The 16,215-nt window shown below is 37.6% G+C and overlaps 1 protein-coding gene across 1 annotated transcript in view; it reads left to right on the top strand.

The window, feature by feature from the left end:
* Positions 1-16,215, top strand: part of LOC141394850 (uncharacterized) — a 203,948-nt gene that overhangs the window by 101,774 nt on the left and 85,959 nt on the right. Inside the window, exons 5-8 of the mRNA XM_073969867.1 lie at positions 3,845-3,926; positions 11,624-11,861; positions 12,190-12,551; positions 12,633-12,837. Coding sequence (XP_073825968.1) covers positions 3,845-3,926; positions 11,624-11,861; positions 12,190-12,551; positions 12,633-12,837 — 887 coding nt within the window. The remainder of the gene's footprint in view (positions 1-3,844; positions 3,927-11,623; positions 11,862-12,189; positions 12,552-12,632; positions 12,838-16,215) is intronic.

Below are 16,215 nucleotides of genomic sequence, written 5' to 3'. Positions count from 1 at the left end.
AAAGAACTATGCGGAACACGCAAAATGTCAACCTTCTTAAAGTACAATTGGAGACTCATAGAGGAATAAGCATTAGCTATCTTAAAGAAATTAAAGAAGCAATACGACTGGACTTTCTGTGAAAACTTTCAGGAATCAATAAACGTCTGTAAGAGGAAAATATCCGTGGATTTGATGAAGAAAATGAAGCAGTCGCTTAGAGGGCAATAAGCGTGGACTTTCTTAAAGAAATATATGAACATTAATGAACTAAGTGACCCTTAATGAACTACGTGAACAACAAGCGTGGACTTTCTTAAGGAACTATGTGATCCTTAATGAACTATGTGACCCTTAATGAACTACGTGAACAATAAGCGTGGAATTTCTTAAATAACTATGTATGTGAGCCTTAATGAACTACGTTAACAATAAGCGTGAACTTTCTTAAAGAATTACGTTAGCCTTAATGAACTACATATTTGGTAATAAGCGTGGACTTTTTCAATGAACTATGTAAGTGAGCCTTAATGAACTATTTGAACCTTATGCGAACAATAAGCGCGAATTTTCTTAAGGAACTATGTGAGCTTTAGAGAACAATGTGAACAATAAGAGTGGACTTTCTAAAGGAACTATGTGAACAATATACGCTTTCAGAGCCTCTAAAAGGATATTAAGCGTGGACTTTCTTATGAAACTATATGAGCCTTAATGAACTACGTGAACAATAAGCGTTGCAAAAATTCAAATTTTGTCCGCTAGGCGTGAAAATTCCTAAGGAACTAAGTAATGGATAAACGGGCACATCCTTAAGGACCTATGTGATCAATAAACGTGGACTTTCTTTAAGAGCTATGTGATTTATTGGCGCCGACTTTCTTAAGGATATTTCTTAATTTTGAAGAAATTATGGGGACTTCTTAAAGTACAATTGGAGACTCATAGAGGAATAAGCATTAGCTATCTTAAAGAAATTAAAGAAGCAATACGACTGGACTTTCTGTGAAAACTTTCAGGAATCAATAAACGTCTGTAAGAGGAAAATATCCGTGGATTTGATGAAGAAAATGAAGCAGTCGCTTAGAGGGCAATAAGCGTGGACTTTCTTAAAGAAATATATGAACATTAATGAACTAAGTGACCCTTAATGAACTACGTGAACAACAAGCGTGGACTTTCTTAAGGAACTATGTGATCCTTAATGAACTATGTGACCCTTAATGAACTACGTGAACAATAAGCGTGGAATTTCTTAAATAACTATGTATGTGAGCCTTAATGAACTACGTTAACAATAAGCGTGAACTTTCTTAAAGAATTACGTTAGCCTTAATGAACTACATATTTGGTAATAAGCGTGGACTTTTTCAATGAACTATGTATGTGAGCCTTAATGAACTATTTGAACCTTATGCGAACAATAAGCGCGAATTTTCTTAAGGAACTATGTGAGCTTTAGAGAACAATGTGAACAATAAGAGTGGACTTTCTAAAGGAACTATGTGAACAATATACGCTTTCAGAGCCTCTAAAAGGATATTAAGCGTGGACTTTCTTATGAAACTATATGAGCCTTAATGAACTACGTGAACAATAAGCGTTGCAAAAATTCAAATTTTGTCCGCTAGGCGTGAAAATTCCTAAGGAACTAAGTAATGGATAAACGGGCACATCCTTAAGGACCTATGTGATCAATAAACGTGGACTTTCTTTAAGAGCTATGTGATTTATTGGCGCCGACTTTCTTAAGAATATTTCTTAATTTTGAAGAAATTATGGGGACTTCTTAAGGAATAACCGTGGTGTTTCCTAAGGAATTTCCTAAGGAAATGTGTGTCAATAGCCTTGATTTTTTTATGCAACAATTAGAACTTCCTAAGGTACTATATGAATAATAAGCGTAATTTTTTTAGGAACTATGTGATCAATAAACGTAGACTTTTTGAAGGAACTATAGGAGCTTCTTAAGGAACTACGTGATCAATAAGTGGAGACTTTCGTAAAGAACCATGAGGAACTCTTAGAAGAGAATACGCGTTTACTTTCTTGAGGACCTGTTAATAGACCTTAGAGGGCAAAAAGCTTGACACGGTGCTCTTGAGCCAACTTTAAATGGAAGGTGATTACACCTGGGAAGTATTTGCGGATTCTGGAAATACACTGTTCACAAATGAGAAAAATCAATAAACCAACAAATCGCCGGAGCGCTTCTTAGATAAATCGCGATTCCAGTTGTCATTTTCAGGGTTTTTTTAGGTTTTCGCGATTTTGCTTGGAAACCGCAAGGCCTATCGAAATGGGGCTTAAGAAAATTTTGTAGTTGTGAAAATTGACCGTTATGATTTGTTCCTAGGTCTTACCATTTTTGAAATATAGAAGTTCAGGTCACATTTTTAGGCTTTTTTGTTAGGTTTTCACGATTGGCTTGAAAACGGTAAGTCTCATCGAAATGGGACTAGAGAAAATCTTATAGCTGTGAAAATTCTCTATATGATTGGTTTCCATATCTTTTTACTAGGTTGTACCACTAAGTTTAAGCTGGGAAATTGTAGTCATGGCGTTATTTTATAAGGAGACACAGTCAGTAAATTGTCAAAATTTGAACTTCCATATCTCAAAAATAGTAAAACCTAAGAAAACATCATAAAGGACAATCTTACTGAGAATTTTCACTGCTATAACATTTTCTTAAGTCCCATTTCGATAGGATTTGCGGTTTCCAAGCAAAATCGTAAAAACCTAAAAAAACCCGGAAAATGGCAACTTAAACCGGCGATTTTTTGTTGTTTTTTGATTTTTCTCATCTGTGAACATTGTAGTTTGAGAATCCGCAAAAACTTCCCAGGTGTAAGCACCTTCCGTTTAAAGTTGGTTCAAGAGCACCGTGTTAAACTAATGGAACAATAAGCTTAAACTTATTTGAAGAACTGCCTGACCTTTTTGAAGAGCTCGGAGAGCTTTTCAATAACTATTGGGACCTCTTAGGGTACAAAAAGCCTAAACTTTTTTAAAGAACTCTGGGGGCTTTTCGAGGCAGAATATGCCCAGACTTATATCAACTACTATTGGTATCTCTTAGAAAGAGGTAGCTGTTAAACTTAATAAGCGTGTTTATTAAAGTGTCATAGAAGGTTTTTAGGGGCCACGAATATTCGTAACGGAATTTATACGTCTCCTTAAGACTACAAACCCGAATTTACTCAAAACACGCTCATGAGACTACGAAAAATTTTTCTAAATTTTGTTTCGTTTTGTCATTCAATTTTCCAAATCAATCTCTAACCATACAGCCTATTGTCCTTCTCTACCATACCATAATTGATTTTTGTTGTTGTGGGAAATCACCAATATGCACTATGGATAGTAAAAAAGGAACAACAAGGAGCTAACACGTACAAAACAAAAAGGGGTTGATTGAGTGTATTCTAAACTATCATTATTTCCCGTTCTGTGGAGGTAAAAGCCGTCGACATGCAAGTGCAGTCGATAGTTTGATTTCAGTAGTGTCTGGATAAAGGACAACGGAAAAATCAAACGAATTTTTATACATATGAAGAGAAATTCCTAAGAGAGTGAAGTAAAGTGATTTTTAATTTATTTCTGTATAGGCTGATTCATTTAAAAATCTAGCCCGGCCGGTATTAAAACATTCAAATAACCACTAATGGTTTTACCATTTCTAACCGATCAATATTTTACCAATAAACGTAAAATGTTAGAAATCTACAATAATTATCCTCTGTACAATTTAGTGCCAGCGAATTATTTTAAATGGGTAAAGAAAGCATTATTGTGATATTTGAATTATGTGAAATTTTGAAATTTGAAGGTATAAATTGTTTGAAATTCTTCCATTTTACAGGACGACAATAGCGGTTACAATTTTCATCATGTTTTTGCCTCAAATCCTTACAATTATGGTTTATCCTCAAAGAAAACGAATGGTAAGTAATATTTATGTTTTATGTTAATGTATATATGTCAATATTTATGTTTATTGGTTGTTCGGTTTGTTTATTTATTTATTGCTGTTGTCTATGTCAGTGCCAGTGCTGTTGACCTAACAACCAATGCCATGAACTTTTAAACAAACCCGTAACATTCCTTAACTTTTCCACAGTTGTGACGTAGTGTTTTTGTCCTTTTTTGATATGGGGTAGGTTGGTGAATTTAAAGTATTCTCAATCTTGATTCCATGTCAATTATTGATTATCAATTTAAAGCCACAAAAACTGAGTGACAGTTAATTTAAATTCTTCAAAAAAGACAGGTGAAAGAAATATGAATAATGGATAAAGGTGTAGAGTTTTAAATCGATAATACAAAGGAGAACGACACTTATCGAAATCAATGGATTTTTTTAAATGCGAAATTGAAATGTTTGTCAGTGGTGCTATCACTCTCTATGGTTATCCTTTTTCATTTGGAAGATAGTGGCATTTCTTAAAGAACTATAGGAGTCGCTTGGAGAAATATTAGAGCCAAGAAGGCATTTACCGCATACTTTCTTAAACAAAATATATACAACTAGCGGACCCGGCGACCTTCGTCTCGCTATTAAGGTATAAAATTTCATACAAAAACTCAATTTTCGATTTTTCCAATTTTCCGACTTTTCCAGAGAGATTTTCCAAAATTTTCTTCCGTAAAGACCTTCTCCTCGAAAATACGAATAACTGACAAAAAATTTTACAGAAATCGGCCTAGCCGTTCTCATTTTATGAATTACTATACATTTTTTACACCATTTTTATATATAAAGATACAATAATAATGGACTTTCAATAGATTGAGACCAATAATAAAATATTGAGCTTAAAAGAGGACTTTAAGTCCGTACTTTTTAAAGAATCATTGCAATCTCTTAAAGAACAACTACCTTGGGACTTTGTGATAGAACTAAATGGACAAAACTTAGAGTTTCTTAATGAACTATTATAGCCCCTTGCGCGTTAAATTTTCTTACGGAAGTACAAGAGCCTCTTAGTGGAGACTTTCGTAAAGAACTACGAGGAACTCTTAGAGAAGAATACACTTTACTTTCTTGAGGAGCTGTTAATAGACCTTAGAGGGCAAAAAGCTTGACACGGTGCTCTTGAGCCAACTTTAAATGGGATGTTCTTACACCTGGGAAGTATTTGCGGATTCTGGAAATACACTGTTCATAGATGAGAAAAATCAATAAACCAAAAAAATCGCTGGAGATCTTTTTAAATAAATCGCGATTCCAGTTGTCATTTTTAGGGTTTTTTTAGGTTTTCACGATTTTGCTAGGAAATCGCAAGTCCTATCGAATTGTGATAAGAGAAAATATTGTAGCTGTGAAAATTCTCTAGACGATTGACCTTTATAATATTTTCGTAGGTTTTACCATTTTTGCGATATAGAAGTTCAAATTGGGACAATACAATCTGTTAAAGAACAACTACCTTGGGACGTTGTCATAGAACTTGGTGGACAATAAACTTAGAGTTACTCAATGAACTATTATAGCCCCTTGTGAAAAATGCACGTTAAATTTTCTTACGGAAATACAAAAGCCTCTTAGAGGATAATAAACGTGGAATCTATTAAAGGTCTATGGGAATATCTTAGAGAATATTCTTTAATAACTATACGACTTTTTATACCTTCAGCATTTATGATATATACAGTTTCATACGGGCAAAATGTGCCTCATCGAAATAATGGTTTTAGACCCCAAGTATGTTTGGGGTCCGTCTGGCTGGCTGGTGCGCAAGAACGGAACAACCTCTTCAAACCAAATTTTGGATATCGTACTATTTTGGCCAAACTTAGTTTAAGTTAGAAGATAGACCATATTGGTCCACTCCTTCTGATACCTCCCCCTCAAAAGTTCAACAATTTTCTGTAACATGCTATGAACGATATCTCTCGAAGGGATCAATCGATTTGGTCCAAACTTTGCACATCGTATTATTCTTTCTAGATATACATCGGATTCGACTATGGAGTATATCGGTCCATTCCTTCGGGTACCTTCCACACAAAATTCGGATAAAGTAAAGTTTTGGGGCTCATCTCGGATCGTTTTGAAATTTCTCTCAGTAGGTTGTCCTTGCGGCTCCCCTTATGATGGTGCAATTTTGTTCCTTGCGCAAGTACATACTTCCTGAGATATTGGCCTAAAAGCTTCATGAAACTCTGACGGCACCAAACAAAATGGCAAATCCGCAAGATAATTCTCGCAGGGAGATTCTTATAGGAACAGACTTTGCACATCGTATTATTTCATCTAGTCATGTATCTGGTTGGAATATAGACTATAACGGTCCACACCTTCGGGTAAATCCCACACAAAATTCGGAAAAAGTGAAGTTTAAGAGCTCCTCTCGCATCGTTTTGATTTTTTTTCAGTATGTTGTTTTAGCGGCCTCATTTACAACGGTAAAATTTTTTCCGGAGTAAGTCAATACTTCCTGATATAATGGTGCAAAAGCTCCAAAACGATGCCGGCTATTGTGCAAGATAACTCTAAAACTTTTACAAAAATGTATTCCAAACTTAGTTTAACGTAATTTACTATTTCGAATCATTTACGAAGAATTTTGGTTACTAACAAGTAAAAAAGTATCAGTCGGCTTTGCCGACAGAGATATACCCTCAGCCTGTGCAAATTGAAACACTTTTTTTCACAAAAAACTTATGTATTTAGGGGGTTTCAAAATGTTGGTCGAACCGACAAAAATGTTGATTAGGAGTAAAGTTCAAAAATTTTGCGGAAAATTTACTTAAAAGAATGGGCCGACATAGACCATGGGGGTGCCATAGTGTGTTTTACACCCTTCGGGCTGTCTCCTCAAGAAGTATGGACTTGCCGCTGAAACAACTTTTACCATCGTAGTTGAGGCAGCGAATGTAAGTTGCTTCAACAAAAATCAAAGTGATTCGATAGCAGGTCTTAAAGTGAACTTATCCGATATTTTGTGTGGGAGGTACGGGATGGAGTGGACAAATATAGTCCATATTCGAACCTGATCTATATCTGGTAGATATTATGCGAATGTGTAAAGTATGGTCCAAATCGGTCACTCCCATCAAGAGTTATCGTGCACACAATTTTTCCGAATATTTTTGAACTTTTGTGGGGTAGGTACCTGAAGGAGGGGACCGATATGGCTTATCTACGAACATAAACTAAGTTTGGAAACAATATTACGAAGGCCAAATTTTGGCCGGAATCGGCATATCCGTTCGAGAACTATCTTGCGCTTCCACCCATAAACATGGTGTCATAGGGTTTGTTTTTCAACTTTCAGGCTATTTTTTCAGGAAGCATGGACTTGCCCCTGAGGAAACTTGTACGTTCGTATAGGGGACACTGAATACAAGATGTTACAACAAAAACCAAGGCGATTCGGGAGCAGGTCCTAAACTGAACTTTTCCGAAATTTTGTGTGGGAGGTACTCGAAGGAGTTTACCGATTGAGTCCATATTGGAACCTCATCTAAGTCTGGTAGAAATTTCATAATGTGCAAAGTATGGGCCAAATCGGTCACTCCCTTCAAGAGTTACCGTGCACACAAAATTTCCGAACATTTTCGAACTATTGTGGGGGAGGTACCGGAAGGAGTGGACCGATATAATCCATCTTTGAACTTGAACTAAGTTTGGACAAAATATTACGAAAGCCAAATTTTGGACCGAATCGGCAGATCCGTTCGAGAGTTATCTTGCGCTCCAACCACTACACACGATATCATAGGGTTTTTTTGTAACTTTCAGGCTATTTTCTCAGGAAGTATGGACTTGCCCCTAATGAAACTTACAGCGTCGTATAGAGGACAGCGAATACAACTTGCGTAAATAAAAATCAAAGCGATTCGATACCAGGTCCTAAACTGAACTTTTCCGAAATTTTGTGTGGGAGGTACCCGAAGGAGTGGACCGATTGAGTCCATATTGGAACCTCATCTAAGTTTGGTAGAAATTACACGATGTGCACAGTATGCACCAAATCGGTTATTCCCTACAAGAGTTATCGTGCGCACAAGTTTTGCGACAATTTTTGAACATTTGTGGGGGAGGTACCTGAAGGAGTGGACCTATATGGCCCATCTTCGAACTTAAATCGAATCTGGACAAAATATTTCGATACTCAAAATTTGAACCGAATCGATTGATCCGTTCGAGAGTTATCGTGCGCACCAGCCAGACAGACGGACAGACAGACAGACAGACAGACGGAGGGACATTACTAGATCTACTCAAAATTGTCTGAAACGGATATCGTACAAACATACTTGGGGTCTAAAACCATTATTTCGATGAGACACATTTTTGGTCGTATCAAAGTGTAAATACCCTCTTTAGCCTAATGGCTGAGGGTATAAAAATATTTGGTTCCAAGCTTAATCTGATAAGGTGGCAGAATCGACAAAGTTATTTCTTACAATAAGCTTATTTGTTCCATAAAAGAAATTTTGATTTGCTGAAAGCTAATTCCCAGGGGCAGTGGTGTAGAGTATCACATGGTCGGCCCGTCCGACTATACCCTTTGCTTACTTGTTTTTTGTTTACTATTCCACATATAGACTTCGGCTCTCTGTGCCATTGTCGTAGAACTCGATCATCACACTTACTTACTTAGCTGGCCCATTACAGAACATTTGTTCTATAGGCCGAACTAAGAATAGATCTCCATTTCTCTCTGTCTATTGCTTCTCTTTCTGGAATACCGCGCCTTGTCATCTCTTCATCCACTTGTTTGCGCCATCTATTCTTTGGCCTGCCAATTGTGCGTGCACCGCCAAACGGCTCATATTTATACGCTTTTTAGCGGGTTCATCATCGCTCATTCTTATGATATGGCCTAGCCAACGCAATCGTTGCATCTAAATACGTTTAACTATATTAATGTCGTTGTATAGCAGATACAGCTCGTGGTTCATGCTTCGTCGATATTCACCGTTAACGCAGATTCGTCCGTAGATCTTTCGAAGAATTTTTCTCTCAAACACACCAAGCACTGCCTTATCTATTTGCGCAAGTACCCAGGCTTCGGAACCATACATCAGCACGGGTAGTATCAGTGTTTTGTAAAGCGTTATTTTTGTTTGACGAGATGTGGCTTTGTTTTTAAACTTCTTACTTAAGCCAAAGTAGCATCTGTTGGCCAATACAATTCGTCTTTTTATTTCACAACTGATGTCGTTTGTTGTGTTTAAGCGGGGCCGAGGTAGACGAAGTCTTTTACTACCTCAAAATTATAGGAACCAACGTCAACAGTTGGCCCGATCTCTATGGACGCATTGCGCGTCGATGCCATCAACTTAGTCTTCCCGCCGTTTACCGCCAGAACCACTTTAGCAGATTCTCCCTCGACCTTCATAAAGGTTTCTGTTACTGTCGAAGGCTGCTTTATAATCGACAAAAAGGTGGTAGGTGTCGATCTGCATCTCTTGGGTCTTCTCCAGGATTTGCCGCAGGGTAAATATCTGGTCAATGTTGGACTTGCCAGGTCTAAAGCCGCATTGGTATGGCCCAATTATCTCGTTGACCATAGGCTTTAGTCGTTCGCACAATATCCCTGACACGATCTTGTAGACAATCGGGAGTAGACTTATGCCCCTATAGTTAGTGCATACAATCTTATCTCCTTTCTTATGGACGGGGCACAGGATACTCAGGTTCCAATCGTTGGGTACTTGTTCTTCCTGCCAGATGGTGCTAAATAGCTGATGAATACACCTTATCAGCGTGTCGCCCCCGTTTTGAACAGCTCGGCTGGTAAGCCATCTGCTCCTGCTGCCTTATTATACTTCAGCCGGTTTATTGCAGTCTTTACCTCATCTTGGATGGGCGGTATACATTCAATACCATCTTCTGGGATTGGATTTGTGGTATCTTCGTCGTCTTCGCTGGATACCAACAGGTTTGAAAAATGCTCTTTTTCATATCCTGAGCACACTATCTGTATCAGTTACCAAATTACCTTGCTGGTCTCTACAGGAGGATGTGCCTGTACCAAAGCCATCAGTTTGATGCTTCACTCTTTGGTAGAATTTCGGACTTCATTCTGGCTCCTGTACATCTCGACTTTTCCACACTCCCGCTTTTCCATATCTCTCTTTTTCCTGCGGAAAAGACGTTTCTCCTCTCTCCTTTTTCCCGATATCTCTCTCGTGCGCTACGTGTTGCTACGGATTGTAATGTAGCCCTACATGCCGCATTTTTCTCTTCGGTATCAGCACGACACTACTGATCATACCATGGATTCTTTGGTAAAGGTCTCTGGTATCCAAGTATGGTTTTTGCGGCTGTTTGCATGGAGTGGGCAATACTTTGCCATTGCGCTGATATGTTATCGAAACGAGGAGTGCTTTGCTATTGGGCTAGTTGAGTGGAATATGCTGTGGCTATCTGTTGTGATTGCAGCTTACCGATGTCTAAATTTCGTGTTGTGTCTGTTCGTACTTTGTTTGCTACGTTTAAGCGGGTGTGTACCTTTGGTGCAACAAGGTAGTGGTCCGAATCAATGTTTGCGCCTCGGAACGATCGTAAATCCAACACGTTCGATGAATGTCTTCCATCTATCACAACATGTTCAATTTGATTTCTCGTTTTCTGATCTGGAGACAGCCAGGTGCCCTTATGAATATCGAGATGATTAAATCTGGTACTACTAACTACCATGTTTTTTGCAGCTGCAAAGTCTATCAGCCTCATACCATTGTCAGATGTTTCACTGTGGAGACTGAATTTCCGACTGTTGGGCCAAAGATATTCTCCTTTCCAATTTTGGCACTAAAATCGCCTAGAATGATTTTAATGTCATGGGCAGGGCAACGGTCATATGTTTCTTCTAAGCGCTCGTAAAATATATCTTTGATCTGTTCGTCCTTTTCTTCAGTGGGAGCATGAGCTCAAATAAAGCTGATGTTGAAGAATTTAGCTTTTATTCGAATTGCAGCAAGTCTTTCATTCACTGGGGTGAAGCTGGATACAAGGTGTTTTAGTCTCCGACTAACTACGAATCCGCAACCAAACTCATGCTTTACGTCATGGCAGCTATAATACAGTGCGCCACCTTTAGGTGTTGTTGTGACGCCTTTCCCAATCCATCGTATTTCCTGTATGGCAGTAATATCGGCCTTGTACTTTTCAAGTACGTCTGCCAATGCGAAGACTGCACCTTCTCTATAAAGAGTGCGAACATTCCAGGTGCAGATTCGCAGATCATGGTCCTTAAAACGTTTGCGGGGTTCGTCAACTTTAGAGGGGTTTGTTTTTCTTTTTATTCGTTTTTTCATAGTAGGCTGTTTTTTCTAGGGGAGGGTTACTAACCCGACGCCCAAACCCAAGTTTTTAACGTTCTTATGGGTGAACGCGCGGCACATGTTAGTTCACTACCTTTAACGGGTGTTAAAGGCAGTTCCCCAGGTGACACCACGGGGAGGTCAGTGTCCGCTTGGGATGAAAGAGGGACCAAGATAAATCCTGGGCTTTGCCATGTTAAAACCGGTCAGGACCGTTGCTTGGTATCTTCCATCCCCTACGTCACCCCCGTTCTTACTTGCTTTTGATTTATTTCATTTCTTTCTTTCTATAATTTTTTTTAAAAATACATATATCCTAAAAATTGACATTTTCAGTAATTCGATTTACTTGTCATTTCAGTTGATTATCCTGTCTACACTACACGACGCATTATACCCAACTCATGCTCAGATTCTTCAGTCGATGGAAGAAGTTCTGATAGCAATTATACGAGTAGTGGTGGTAGTATTGTGAGTAATGATGTTCCAGGTAAAGGTGGTGGCGGTGGTGGCGGCGGAACAGGACATAGCTGTAATAATAATAATGTTGCTGGTGATGGCATTAGTGGACGTTTTACTAGACAAGCAATAAATTCAAGGTAAGACTTGGTCATACTTACATACTGAATAAAAGTTAGATGAATGATAAGAAAATCGCGTATGATAAGTTCGCTTAAAATGAAAAAAGACAGAAATAGAAATTCGAAAGTGGACAATAAAATTGAATTTATTAATATGTACGTGAGAGTCATTATCAGTCATTTAAAATATTTGTATTTCCCCCTAAAATAATAACCAGCCTTATTCTGAACGTAAATTCCCTGTGAGTTTTCTCACTCACTCCTTCAAGTTGAAACGACAGAGAGGCAAAACTAAAGGGGAGTTTACTTTCACGAAAACACCCAACAAAAAATTCTTTCTTTATAGATTCCCTGCAATGGATTTGAATGGTACCTACCGGGTGCATAAACCACCCACATATTATCCCGGCATGGGTGCATATGCACATCTGCAGCAACAACAATTTAATATGAATGCCACTTATCCCAAGGTTAATTACAATTTAAATGGTCACCATTATCAGACGACAACGAGAAGAAAATCTCAACATAACAGTTTTCCAATGCATCCTCATCAACAGCAGCAGCAACAACAACAATCTCCGCCATATTATTATATTAACAACAATACAAATCGTGCACAACATTTTAATCATCACAATAACAACAACAGCAACCAACAAAAGAGCAACAGTAACAACCACAACAACAACAATTTTGGCAATCAAGGTTTTTATTCAAAACCCTTAAAACTTTTTTTCCTTTTCAACAACAAATTAACTTTTGGTTTTCTTTTCCACCCTTTTGCAGAGACTTTCAAAAAGCTTGAAAATCTTCAACCCAAAGATTCCAACAATTGTAATGACAATCTGGATGGTACCTATACCATATGCATGGGTTCCAAACTCAGTGCCACCCTACACCAGCAACATCAACAAATGACAGCGGCAGCAGCACAAGCAGCTGCGGCTAATGGTCGTCGTTTCGTCAATGTCGATAAAATTCTAACACAAAGGTATGTTCCCACTTTGTTGAAGTTTTGTATTTAATGGGCAAAGTTTTGAAACAAAATGCATTGTCTGTCATTGTGTTTGGGTTGCATTGTTGGATAATTAAAAGTTTAATGCTCCAAGGATCGTTGGTTACAAGGATGAAGTTCAGGGAAAACCAAATGCTGCTCAACGTTAGTAACAAGAAATTGGCAAACTATTGCATTGTTTATAATTTGTTCCTCCTCACCGCCACGTTAAGAGATGGGCGTGGTTTGTTGAACTTAAACTTGTTGAATTTGGGGAGGAGATAACAATAGAATGTAAACATGAAGTACAACTACTGAGTGGCAGTAACGAAGGGGCAGACTTCTTTTCTAGAAATAATGTTAAGACATTTTGAGAAAGATTTCGCAACAAAGCTCAAAATAAGAATTGTTACGGCAAGAAGTACAGTAAAAAAATCATTGAGCTCATCTGAAATAAAAGCTTCAGAATAAGCAAATAAGCTACATCACCAAATAACGGGTTTATATAGTACATGTTATTAGCCGTTATTCTATGGATACTAAAAACCTACAAAAAACCTGAAGAAATCGTTGAATTTATGTTTAATTTTATTTATTACTAGGGGACCCGGCGAACTTCGTCTCGCAGTTTGTTAGGTACAGAACTTTATGGCTTTGGTTCAAACCTATAATACTATTATTGCTATCACCTTGTTCAATTTCAAATATTTCTTTGTTTTGAACTGTTTAGGACGATCTTTGAAGCAGATGCACATTAGACAATTGTCAGTTTGACGAAGAGAGAAGGTACTGATAGGCAGAGTGTTTCTATTTTCCTCGACTCTCTCTTCTATAAAATGACAATAGCCGCGAAAAAAAATAGGTAACTCTAAATTGGGACTAAGATATATTTTTAAGCAAATAACACGTTTTGCGATGTAAATAAAAATATTTGGAAGCGCAGTTGAAGCAAAATAATATCATAACGCCCTACTCGTTTCATAATCGATGGTTTTCTGAAATTCTTGTTTCCACCACTGAACACGATATTTCACTCAAGCAATTGAATATGAATTTGAATTTAATGCTGAATATAGCGCTTATTTAAATTTGCGTTTTAATCAATTAACCCATTTTAACCTATTTACCCATTTTGATCCGATCGTTATCAGGTAACCACCTTCGTCTGTTTTTATACCCTCCACCATAGTATGGAGGGTATATTTAGTTTGTTTTTCTGTTTGTAACACATGGAACTAATCATTTGCACATATATTCTTGATCAGGATAAAATTCTAAGTCGATCTAGCCATGACCGTCTGTCTGTCCGTCTGTTGTAATCACTCTAGCGTTCGCAATAATTGAGCTAGAGCGCTGTATTTTTGCACCCGAGCGTCTTTTTTTCCATAGGCAGGTCAAGTTTCAAGATGGGTAATATCGGAACACTTTTTGGTATAGCCCCCATACAACGCTACCTCCCGATTTTCGGTATTTTGGGGATTTTAACTACATTATTTGACCGAACTACCTGTAACTTCACGTTTGCGGTTCCCAGTGGTCACAAAACATCTCCACCAAAAACCGTCAACATAGGTCCATGTTTTGGTATAGCCTACATATAACGGTACCTCCCGATTTTCGATATTTTGGGTATTTTAACTACATTTTTTGACCGAACTACCTGTAATTTGACAGTTGAGGTTCATAGTAATCACAAAACATCTCCACCAAAAACCGTCAACATAAGTCCATGTTTTGGTATAGCCTCCATATAACGGTACCTCCCGATTATCGGTATTTTGAGGATATTAGCTAAAATTTTTAACCGAACTACCTATAATTTGACAGTTGAGGTTCCTAGTAATCACAAAACATCTCCAACAGTGGTTCCCAAAGTATATCCACTAAAAGCAGTAAAGGTCCATGTTTTGGTATAGCCACCATATAGCGGTACCTCCTGATTTTTGGTATTTTGAGTATTTTAGATACAATTTTTGATCGAACTACCTGTAATTTGACCGTTGAGGTTTCTAGTAATCACAAAATATCTCCACCAAAAACTGTCAACATAGGTCCATGTTTAGGTATAGCCCCCTATATAACTGTACCTCCCGATTTTCACTTTGATATAGCCCCATATAAGGTTCCTTACCGATTGAATACATTTTTTATGTTTTTTACTTTATGTAGGTATCAGAGGTCACAAAATATCTTCGTCTAAAATTGTGGACAGGAAAGAATATAATTATTCCGTTTTAGTTCAGAATATTTTATGGTGGAGGGTATAAAAAGTTCGACCCGGCCGAACTTAACGCTTTTTTACTTATTTTTTCTGACTTCTCTATTTAATGTGATCTCCCGAATTATACTTGCACTGCAAATTCGGTATTAGATTCAATGGCTCTGGTAACATGGACAGAGCTATTCTATTTCACTGACGATTTCTCGGAATTATCGATAACTGTCCAACCGTCCAGAAACCACAAAATATTTTGTGGTTGCCTGATGACTGACAAAAGTGAACGGCCACACTGGCAAGCAACTGATTATTTGAGCTAACCTGACCGTCAAAACTGATCGTGTGTACACCCACTTAGTTTTGAGATCCTCCATTACAACAAAATCTGCAATATTATCCCATTTTTCGAACATAGAAGCTTGAAATTTTGACAGAGCATGTATTTTAGCTTTATGTATCAGATTACGTCAAAAAACGAATTTCGATCTTCATGTCGGTTACGTCTTCGGGCATTTATGGTGACGATATGTATGTTTGTATGTATGTATTTGGCCGTTTGTAATTGCCTTCCAGCTCTGCGGGAACTAAATTGATTTACAGTGGGAGCATCATTTTTTTTGTATACCGCATACATCGGAAGTTTATCTTTCGAAGATGTTTTTACCTACGGTTTAAATGAAATTACCTCGGAGCTCTTGATGTTTCAATTAACCCACCAATTTTGTGGATTTGTACCTTTTTCCTCAAAACTGTGGAAACCACTTTTGGCATTATCATCTTAGTCTTTTCAATCGGTATCTGACCGAAACCACCACTAATCTTTACAAACTCTAAACTAAGACCTTTTAACCATTTTTCGCTGTTAATTTCCTAAAAAGACGCTTGAAAATAAATGAAAATCGATTTGATTGTGAATAAAAAATTCTTTACAACTTTCAAAAATTGACAAAACAGAGGAGTACAATGGACCCTCACAGTAGGTGCAAATACAATTTTCGCCAAAAACTGTCCAAATAAGTGCCAAGATTTACTCCAAACGCGAAGCTCGATAGAAATTTGTGGAAAAATTGACTTTATTGAAAAAATATTTTTGCAAATTTTTCGCAAATCTTCGCGATTTTTTTAGGTTTTATCCTTTTCTGCCATGAGACCATTCC

The sequence above is a fragment of the Musca autumnalis genome, unplaced genomic scaffold (assembly GCF_047663935.1).
Source record: "Musca autumnalis isolate F117 unplaced genomic scaffold, ASM4766393v1 scaffold_2, whole genome shotgun sequence".
NCBI lineage: Eukaryota > Metazoa > Arthropoda > Insecta > Diptera > Muscidae > Musca > Musca autumnalis.
Note: the sequence above shows the minus strand (reverse complement) of the source record. Positions and strands in the feature narration are given on the sequence as shown.